Source organism: Crocodylus porosus, unplaced genomic scaffold (genome assembly GCF_001723895.1).
Source record: "Crocodylus porosus isolate Cpor-Errol unplaced genomic scaffold, CroPor_comp1, whole genome shotgun sequence".
Classification (NCBI taxonomy): Eukaryota; Metazoa; Chordata; order Crocodylia; family Crocodylidae; genus Crocodylus; species Crocodylus porosus.
This window is the reverse complement of record NW_017728928.1, coordinates 13,070,712-13,080,732: the sequence shown is the minus strand read 5'-3', so window position 1 is coordinate 13,080,732 and position 10,021 is coordinate 13,070,712. Positions and strand designations below refer to the sequence as shown.

At 50.0% G+C, this 10,021-nt stretch overlaps 1 protein-coding gene across 4 annotated transcripts in view; it reads left to right on the top strand.

Moving 5' to 3' along the window:
* The first annotated feature begins 6 nt into the window (after positions 1–6).
* RNF157 (ring finger protein 157) overlaps positions 7–10,021 on the top strand; it is a 77,456-nt gene continuing 67,441 nt past the window's right edge. For all 4 annotated transcript variants that reach the window (XM_019542639.1, XM_019542637.1, XM_019542640.1 and 1 more), the window contains exon 1: positions 7–119. In XM_019542639.1, the coding sequence (XP_019398184.1) occupies positions 32–119 (88 nt within the window). In that variant the 5' untranslated portion in view covers positions 7–31. The remainder of the gene's footprint in view (positions 120–10,021) is intronic.

Sequence of the window (10,021 nt, the reverse complement as noted above, 5' to 3'; positions counted from 1 at the left end):
TGCCCCTGCCCCTGCCCCGCGCCGGGCAGCCATGGGCGCACTGGCCAGCCGGCAGCAGGCCGGGGTGGAGGAGCTGGACGTGCCGGCTAATTCCGTCTACAGATACCCCCCCAAATCCGGTAAGAGCCGCGCGCCGTGGGGGGGGTCTGCCCGGGGCGAGGAGGGAGCGACCTCCGCCCGCCTCCGCCCTGGGGCGCCCGGGCTGGGACCGCGCTGCCGAGTTGCCGACTCACCTGGGCGGGTCTGCACAGCAGCTCCACAGCCTGCGAGCGTGTGTGTGAGTGAGTGTGATAGGCGCACACTGCTCTGGAGCGAGTGTGTGAGTGTGACAGGTGCACACGCCTCTAGATCTAGTGTCTCGGGTGCCTGCCGTATCTGCCATTCACCCCCCCTGTATAAAATGCACGCTCCCCACGCTCATGCTCCATAATCCCGAGCTGCTGTGGGGGGCTCCCACCAGCCGTGTGCCTCGGGTGCCGGCGTGGGAAAGAATGGGGCCCAGCTCTTACAGCGGAGGGTCTTTGAGAGCTGGGCGCTTGAGGACAAATTCAGCAGGTGCAGGCCTGTTTCAGAGGTTTAAAACAATTCTTTTTGTGATAATCGCTTGAGCTGCAGGTACCAGGTGCAGGGCATGACCTGACTGGAGGCTTAGCAAGCCACGCTCCGCTGATTATTTTTTTTGGATTCCCCCCCGTAAGGGGGTGTTAATCCCCCTGTGCCCACAGAACTCAGTGCGTCAGGTCTGCGCTCCTAGAGACCCTCACCAGGGCTGCGCACAAATATTTTTGCAACTGTTGTTTTCAGCTCTAGCTTTGGGAGCCGTCTGAGGCAAGCCCTCCTCACGGCTCCAGAGGGGTTTCTTCTTATTAGCAATCCTGGCAGGCTCTGTCCAGCAGCTGAGGAGTGGGGAACCGGGTTTTCTGCCTGTGGGTCAGGCAGAGTAAGTTACCTGGCCTGGTTGCATCAGCACGACAGAGACGTGACTGGCCCTGCTGGGTGACCTTGGCACATCCTTGTGTCTCAGTTTCCCCAGCTGTGGAATGGGTGCTCGAAGAATGTGGCACGCCGGGTGCTATTGGTAAAATGCTCTTTTGATTCTTTGCTGGAAGCTGCAAGGGAGGTTTCAAACGCTGTTCTATACATTGGATGTCTGGCTCTGCTCTGCATATGGGCTCTATTGCAAAACCACCCCAGAGGTACTGAATATTATTAATGGATAACTATGTTTAGTAGTTAATAGGATAAGGTAAAAGCTTGGGTCAGTAATAGTGTAACAAATGACTTGCTAATTACTTGTAAAGACCTCTTTAGAAAGAATTATTGCCAACATAAACTGGATCCATGCACTAAAAATATGCACTTGGCTCTTTAGCAGACAGCACAGCTGGAATCGGTCTGCCAAAACATCTGCCTGATTGTCGGTATGTAATACTTCTTTCTCTCCAATTGGGATATGAGGTGGATTCGGGCGAACCATAATTTCAACCCATTTTCATCTCTGGCTGATAGACGAGTCAGAGTCTGGCTTTTTACATCAAGGGGAATGATGAGTGCTGTAAGGGACTCTGATGTTAGCTTGTCAAGGGTTTGCTGGGAGCTGATTCTTTTCCCATTGTACCAGGAGCCACTTTAAATGTTGTCATTTTTTTTTGTTGTATTCTTCTTGTGTGCGCCGGGGGAGACTGACTGCCCTGCATCTGAGCTTTGCAGAAGGAACTGCCAGAAAACCTTGGGGGGGGGTCTGTCATCTTAGGTCTCTCAAACCAGGACTGGCCAGTCTATGGTCTTCCTCCTTAGAGATGACACCTCTAAGGATTTGTTACCTGCATTGTTTGAAGAGTGGGCTATTTGCCTTTGTTATCTTGCATGCTTTTTAGTTCCTGCAAGAAGTGTTCCTTGTCTTCTCCATTTAGCTAGGAACACAGCCATTCATGAGCCCACAACATCTATAACATTTGTGAAATCAGTGTATTAGGCTGAATTCCACAGCATCGGTCGCACGTGCATGTGGGAGAATGGTCCCTTGTGGCTGCAGTAAAGGATGAGGAGTTGAGTTTGGGGGTCTGTTCTTACCTATCCCATACCACACAAGTCACCCTCCCTCAGCCTTCATTTCCCTGCCTTTAGATTTGTTTCTACCAATACTCTTCCCCAGGATGGGAGAGACCTAAGTGCTCTGCAGGTCACAGCTGGAAGGCAGGGTGGAAGGGCACAGCATTATCATAATTACTCTGACTATGTTCTCAATGGCTGGTGCCAATTACATTGGCTATCGCAACATAGCTGGTGTGTCTCCAGTCAGCCCCTACAAGGAGTCCACCACCCTCACTTTTGTCTTTGGTTGAATTGCTCGAGACCAGAGAGCAAAGCTCAGCTGAACATCTCAAAGTTCATTTGAGCTGCTAAACACTTTAGGCCAGGGGTGGGTAAAATATGGCCCGCGGGCCAGATGAGACCCACCAGCCCATTCTATCTGGCCCATGGGGCTCCTACAAAATTTAGAAAATTAATATTCATCTGCCCCTGGCTGCCTGTCATGCGGCCCTTGATGACTTGCCAAAACTCAGTATGCGGCCCTCCACCCAAAATAATTGCTTGCCCCTGTTTTAGGCTGTTGATTATGGGTGGAGAAATCAGAGCAACAAAAACTCACCTGCTGGGAGCAAGCCCTGCCTGGTCCCTGGCCAGGAATAGCACCGTGGGGTGAGACAGGTCATGGCACTGTCTGGCTTTCCCCAAGTGATTTGTCGGCATGTCTCGGGCCTAGCACGGTGGGACTTCTCCTGGGACTGATGTAGTCATTTACAAAGCCAGTTGTTTACTAGAAGTTGTTCTGGGAGTGAATACAACCACCTGCTTCCCAGAGAAATGGGACCTGGTGAGCAGGTAAGGGTACAGGTGCTTTGCTTTTAATCTGTTGTGGGTTCTGCTGCTTATTTTGCTGAGGAGCTGAGCTGAAAGACTGGATTGGGGGCCAGATGCTTGAGACTGCTGGTGCCGATTGCTGTGATTTCAATGTCTGGTGTGTCTTAAGGGTAAAATAATGAAAGAGTTGGGGATCTAGAAGGGGGTGCATTTACAAACGACCGTCCCTGGCAGCAGGCGAGCAGTATGATCATAGGATGGGGGATGTGGATGAAGTCAGAATGCAGGTGCTGTCTGCAGAAATTCCCTGAGTCGGTGGTGCTGGGGATTTCTCATTCCCCTGGCTCGCTCTCTCCATCCTGGGGAGCCAGGCTCTGTGGGAATCAGCCAGTCGCCTGGAGTCAACCTGGTGCCATTTCTCTCCTTGTGCCAGTGTCTGATTCAGTCCAGCCACAGAGATTTCCGCACTGAAAAGCCTGAGATGCTGCTTCAGCCAGTGTCACAGTTTTGCTGATTCAGGGGCCTTGCTCATGCATGCAAGGCGCCAGGCGCATGCAGCCATGTTCATAAAATATGGCCATGTCGGCATGCTTCCAGCAAGCCACTGAAATGGGTTATTACTTGAAAAAGGCGGGAAGGAGGGGGAGCTACTTTTTCTCTGCTTCTCATGGTGATGTCCGATTACCTCTGTGCTGGGCAGAGGATGCAAGTCACTGAGTTTGTACCTCAGGGCCAGGGAAGGCCCAGCCCTGTGCTCCATGGGCCAGCGTAGTGGCTCCTGCTTTTTTTGCATCCCCAGAGAGAGACATTTTAGAGCTGTGGTCTGGATGGATCTGTGGTTGGCACTTAATTCAGCATCCTGCCATCCTCCAGAGCAACTACGAAGCCCGTAAGTCCCCTGAGCAGCTGCTGTGCTGATAACTCTGCTGACAGAGCCCCACCGGGGCATGGCAGTTGGATGATAGGCCATTCTGAAAGCTGAATATACTTGTTCGCCTCTCCGTTAGTGCCTTAGGGACCCCAGCTTCTCTCCCTGGAAGGAGACACAGGTGTCTAACAATGAGGGCAACTAAGCACTGGATTGGATAGGTCAGATGAGCCATTGTATGGGATGATTTGGAAACCAAGGATCCTGCCTTGAGCAGGGTGCTGGTCTAGCTGACCTCCTGAGGTCCCTGCTTTCCAGCCCTGCCTTCCTAGGATCTACCGAGGGAGATGGCAGCCTTCTTATTATTGCTTGGTGCCTGTCTTCAAGAGCCACACGTTCCCTGGCAGGCTGGGCTAGAGGGAGGCATTGCCAGGGGGGAGAGATTTTACACAATTCAGGCCATTGCAGTGGTCCCTTCACAGCTGTGGGAAGTGCCCTGAGCAGTAGAGAGATCTGAGTTCACTAGAAGCAGGGGTGGTAAGAGAGGGGTTGGGAGAACTTGCTTCTGTTTCTGTTCCTGGCTTTTCTGCTCACTTTCTGGGTGACCTTGATCAGGTCACTGCAGCTCTGGGTCTCTGCTCTCTCCTCTGACCCCCTGTCCTTGTGTGTGTTGATGCTGTCTGGTTTATAGCCCTATATTAATTAAGCTATCACACTGTGGGCTATCTGACAGCTCTGTGCCACTTTCCATGGTGAGAGACTGACCTGGAGGCAGAGGTGAGGTCTCCTTTATCACCTGCATCCACTGTGCCCTTATAAAGTGGACTAGTGGGTTCTCCTTGGTTTCCTGCAGGGGGAGAAAGAAAGATGTTGGGGGTGCAGAATTGCACGTATACTCTCCTGCTTTTTGCCTGCCCACACAGGGCAGGTGGTGCATTATCTCCAAGCTTTGCCATTTCAACTATCAATCACCTGAGTTTTTTGCTTCAGAGGAGGAAGCAGCCCAGTCATAAAGCAGCTAATGCAGGTGGCTTTCTGCTGCTACCTGAACTGGAGAACTGTACTGGTAGGGATGGGAACAGTCAGTCTCAAAGGGAACAGGGGTTTTTGTTTATCATGAGCGTGGATGCCCTGTACTGCAGGTCTCCCTAAGCAGAGCCTCTCTTGTTCCTTTGGATGATAAAGCCAAATCCAAACAAAATGTATCGACTTATCCCCATTTGTACTGTTGGAAGGAGGAGGGTGGGGGGAACGATAAGGTTGGGCAGGAGCCTGCTTAGTTTCACTGTCTTTTTTAATTAGTTTCACTTTAATGTGAAAATGGCAGAGCTGATTAGAGTCCCGTAATTATTATGTGTGCAGCCCCAGCGGTGTGCTAAGTGCTCCAAGGCTAGGTAATGAATTATTAACTTGCTCTTTCCTCAAAACTCCAGTTTTTCATTGAAACCAAAACCATTTTTTTTAATGAATACATCAGATTGTATAAAAACAGTCGTCCCTTTCTCTGCTCCCCAGACTCAGCTAATCCATGGAGGTCTCCTGAAATACAAAGGGTTATTGGTCTTAGGGCCTGGGCTAAAACAATGCGTTTTTTGGAGCTGGAGCGTAATGAGCAGCGTGTGCATCTTGCAAGGAATGCGGTCCAGTAGAGTTGGAGCTGAAAGGAGACGAGGGGATGAAATCTAAGATGCTGCAGCTGCATGTGTGGATGATATGAGCACAGGGAACTTGCTAAATTGGCTTGCCGTGCCTTTCCAACCTGCCCATCAAAGCTGCTTGCTGCATTGTGCTGGGATATCAGTTGACTCCTGTTTTAAAAATGCAGTGTTTTCTATAGACCTGGCTGGGGTGTTGTTGCTCCCCACCCCATCCCAGATCACAGGCAAATTCTTCCTGATCAGCAGGACAGAGTGGCCACATTGGGAGCTTTGTTTGTGCCAGGGAGTTGATTATCCCAGTTACCATTAGCAGGTTAGACTTGTGGCATTCAGTAATGTACAGCAGCTGAAAAGAGCTTCTGGTTGCTCGCCAGCTCCTTGGCTTTGCACTCATCTACTGGAAGGTGGAGCTCTTTATCTAGGAGTGTTCTGCACAGCAAGCGGACCCCTAATTAAATTGTTTCCTGGGACAGGCTGAGGCTGAGCTCCATCCCTTAGAACAGTTCACCTGCTGGGTTCTTGATGCAAGTGGGGCCTAGCATCAGGCGGCTGTGCTGTGAGCATCTATGGCTTCTCTTGTGCATGTATTTTAGAGGGAGGTGTTGCTTGGGAGACTCGCCTTTTAAATTATGGGGGCTTTGGCTCCACCCTGTTTGGCTTTCATTGGCTTTTTAAAGCAGCCCTTACCTTTCTGTTCCCTTTTGCCTGCTGTAATGGGCTCCTTGGGACTCAGAAGTTTTCGATCTCATTAGACCCTGGCTCTCCCTCAATAATTTAACCATCCTTGACAGGGTTTGAATTCTCTAAAGGCTGGTGGCTCTTAAAGCATTCTAATTAGCCAATAATAGGCAGCTTGTTGCTGAAGAGAGACCCAAGGATTTCTCCCCCCTCTTCTTTTTCCAGCAGCACCCAGGTCATGTAAGGTTGGATCCTTGGCATCAGGGTTCAAAGCCAGCTCTTTCCCAAAGTGGGGAAGGGAGGAAAGCAGCCTGCTCTGCCCGCTCTCTGCCCCTCGGGTGCCCGCCGTCTGTGTATCCTTCTGGCTCCTAGCTCGGCCTGGATGTGCGTGGGTGCATGCAGGAAATGAGGCCATGAAGCCTCTGAGCTCGGGGCAATGGAGGCAGGAGCCGGTGTGGCTGCAGTCAGGTGTTGGCACTGACATGCGATAGTGGCATGCAAGGGAGCTCTGATCCTGCTGAAAGATTTTACGCTGCTGCACTCGTTAAAGATGCCTTCTCGGAGCCCTTGTCAAGCAGAGGCAAGGAGCCTGGGCAGGCTGCACCTAATGGGTTTCTTACCTCCCACCCCACCTCTTTGCACTTAGAAGGCGAGCGAGCATCAGGGCGGCGCAGCCTGTTGCCTTCTTCCCCTGTTTTTGTATCGATGAGACAAAATTGCCAAGTTACCTCCTGTCTTTTTAATCTCGTTTGCTATGACTGACAGCAACTCCGTCAGGGCCATGTAAAATTTATAAAGCTTTCCACTCTGATGGTTGCCTGGAGGAGCAGAGAGGCTTGTAGCTGGGCCCTCGCAGAGGTTTGCTGGTGAAATATGGATCATAGCTTAGGTAGGGGAGGGAAGCATCAAGCCACACATTGATCCAGGAACTTTTGCTCTCTGATTAGCTGTTTGTGCCCGATTGGGAGAGACACTGGATGCTTTAGGTGAGGATTTGTGTATAGGTCTTTGCTGTGAAGTCAGAACCAAAGAGCCCAGAAAATCCTGTTTTATTTTTCCTTTACATCCTTTTTTTCCTCGTTCCATTAGCCAATATTTTCGCCCCCAAGTATTTGTAACCCATCTAAGTGTTGCTCTGATAGCAACAGTGAAAGTCAAGGTATTCCTGCAGCTGTGAGTGGAATATGTCTGTCATATGCATCTCCTTCCCTTTCCAAAATTTAGGCTGTATTATTTTATTTTATTTTATTTTTAGCCTGGAGTAGCCATTGCCAAAGGCACACTGTCTGTTGCCTGGTCTCCTGCCACTGAGTGCAGACAGTGGCATGAGCTACTCCAAAGTAGCTGTACGTCTATCTGCTCCTGATCCCGCTGTAATTTTCATTGGTGTAAGCAAGAGATCCCAATTACACTGGCATGTGCACATTTGTCCATGTCCGTTGTATCAAGCAATATGCACACATGTGATGTGTTTGCCTCCTGGTATGCGGCATCTCCTATGCTCCAGCTGGGCTGAGAAGATGGCCCCCACGACTCATGCAGAGAAGGTGCTGACTGATGGGCAAGGGGGGGAGTCAGATGTTCACTGACTAGAAAACAAGGACTGTTGTGTCTCTGAGATACACATGCAATCGCTTGTTGAGACTCTTTCTGCCGAGCTTCCTGGAACTGGACCTAGTGCTACACCAAGCTTGGAACCCCAGTCTCCAGGGCTGCAGAGGCAGCATCATTTACTGTAGAGTTTGTCCTTCGAGGGGCTTCCTAAGTGCCTAGGAAACTTCCCATTAAGAGGCTAAATGTGCACTTCTTTGATTTCCTCTTGGCCCAGATCATTTAATCTGTCCCAATAAACCTAATGTGCACCCTCCTCTCTCTTCCCTCTCCCCTGGACCCATGCACACATGGGCTGTAGCGAGAGCTAACGATGGTTTGCTCTTGGCTTCTTTCAGCCAGCTGCTTGCTTGCTTGCTTGCTTGCTGTGAAACTACTTTCCCTATAAATTATGCACGTGGAAAATAGGGCCAGAAAGCAGCAGGCATCAATAAATGATGGCTGAGTTTTCCTCAGTGATGGCCTGCATTTCTGTATCGCATCGGGGGTAGGTGCTGGTGGAGGGGTTTGGTATTCTGGCTCTTTCACCCTCAAGTTTTTAGGTTCTGTTGGGAGCAATGTCAGATGTTGGGATGGGAGCAATGACATTGGGATGGCTCCGGGAGCTGTCACCATGTCTCAGCTGCCCTGCTCTGGGCTTCCTTAACGTGGATTAACTGATTTACATGCAAAACAAACTGACCCAGCATCAGCGCAATACGAAGGTCCAGGAGATGCTACTTGTGTGGGGCCCAGTACAGGATTGGTGCTAACGGTTCCAAAGCAACCTCTGGAGTTAAAGCCTGGCAGCTAAGGTTGGAGAAGCAATTGCATTATTGACTTGGTTCTACCAGTAGATCCAGGGAGTGGGGTCCCTGTGTGCATCCTCACTCCGCAGTTTACAGGCTCTGTGGGCAACGCAGGCAGAGCACAGGAGAGGAGGTGGAGCACAGGGTGGTGAAAGGGCTTTTCAAGACGCAGCTGAGCATAGAGCACTGGTCTCCAGAGTCCCAGCCCAGTGCCCTGCTGTGACACTGCTGCCTTTTACCTGAAGTCTCTTTCCCAGCACTTATACCTTGCAATAGTCTTAGGATTACAATAGCATCTCTTAGATTAGGAGTCACCACCCTGCAGCCCACGGGCCAGATCTGCCATAGCACCGAGCTGTGTTCATTTGGTCTGCTCTTAGTGAAAGGTAGCTGGCCCCTGTTTTTGCATGTTTCAACAGCCAGAAGTATGTGCTGGTGTCTGGGGTGATTCACAGCTGTGTAATGTCCACACACAATCGTAGGGCTAAGGCTGTCTGTACACATGCGTAATTTTGCCTTTTCCAATTTTCCAGCGTTTAAGTGCAACTCTGTAATACCCCATTGCTTTATGTTGTCATTAACTTCCTTATTTTTCACATTAAGACAAGGCCCATTCATAATAGAGATACTGGTTTGTATAAGCAAGCTAGCACCTGCTCGTGTGCTGGCCAACTGAGTGCTTGCCGGCTTGAGCAAATATTTGCAAATGTTGTTAGGTACCCATCTGCTACTGATACTTGGTATGGGATTGGGTACCTCTATTTTTTTGCCCTCAGAAACATGTCAAACTTGATCAGTGTTTGTTACAGGACACATGCACCCATGTATACAAGCATGTAACTGTGTGCCCCTAAATGAGTATATAGGAGTGAATACCATTCCAAGGCTTTGAAATACGGCACTTCTTCAAACTTGACTGGAATTTTAAATCTTGGGTTGATCAAACAAGCCAAGTTGGCATGTAGCAGGGAGGTGATGGAATCCCAGTTGTTCTAATTTAGATCACTTACTATCATAGGTTTAAAACCGCATATGCTGCTAACTGCTCATGTGTGCAGTGTGTCAGTTGAAGGGTGCACTTACTTAATGAAAAATGACCTTGCATGCTCACACTGCAGCCTTCAAATGCACGAAGTGCAACTATATGTCAAGGCTCCATCATGACTTGGACTTGATTAGGGAGCAAAATCCAGGTCACAGCTTCATGGATCTCCCAAACCAGAAGCAGTCAATGCTACTGCTGGTCCCAGTTCCTATTGCTCCCTGTCAGTGCTGTGAGCAGGCTGGTTAGCTCTGCTGAGAGGCAGCACAAAGTTGTCCAGGTGGTGAATTGTACTGCCTCCTCTTGGCAGCTATACCAGGACACTGCCTGGCCTTAGGAAAGTGTTCAGTCAATTCAGGGCCAGTCTTTCAAATTTGGAACAGAAGTCCCATGTTAAGGACTCCTTGGTGATGCGTGATGCAGCCCTGAAAGTTGGGACTGTCCTGGAAAATTGCTAACTTTGTCTTAGACCCTTATCTGCAGCATGTCCAGAAGATGCAGATGCCCACTG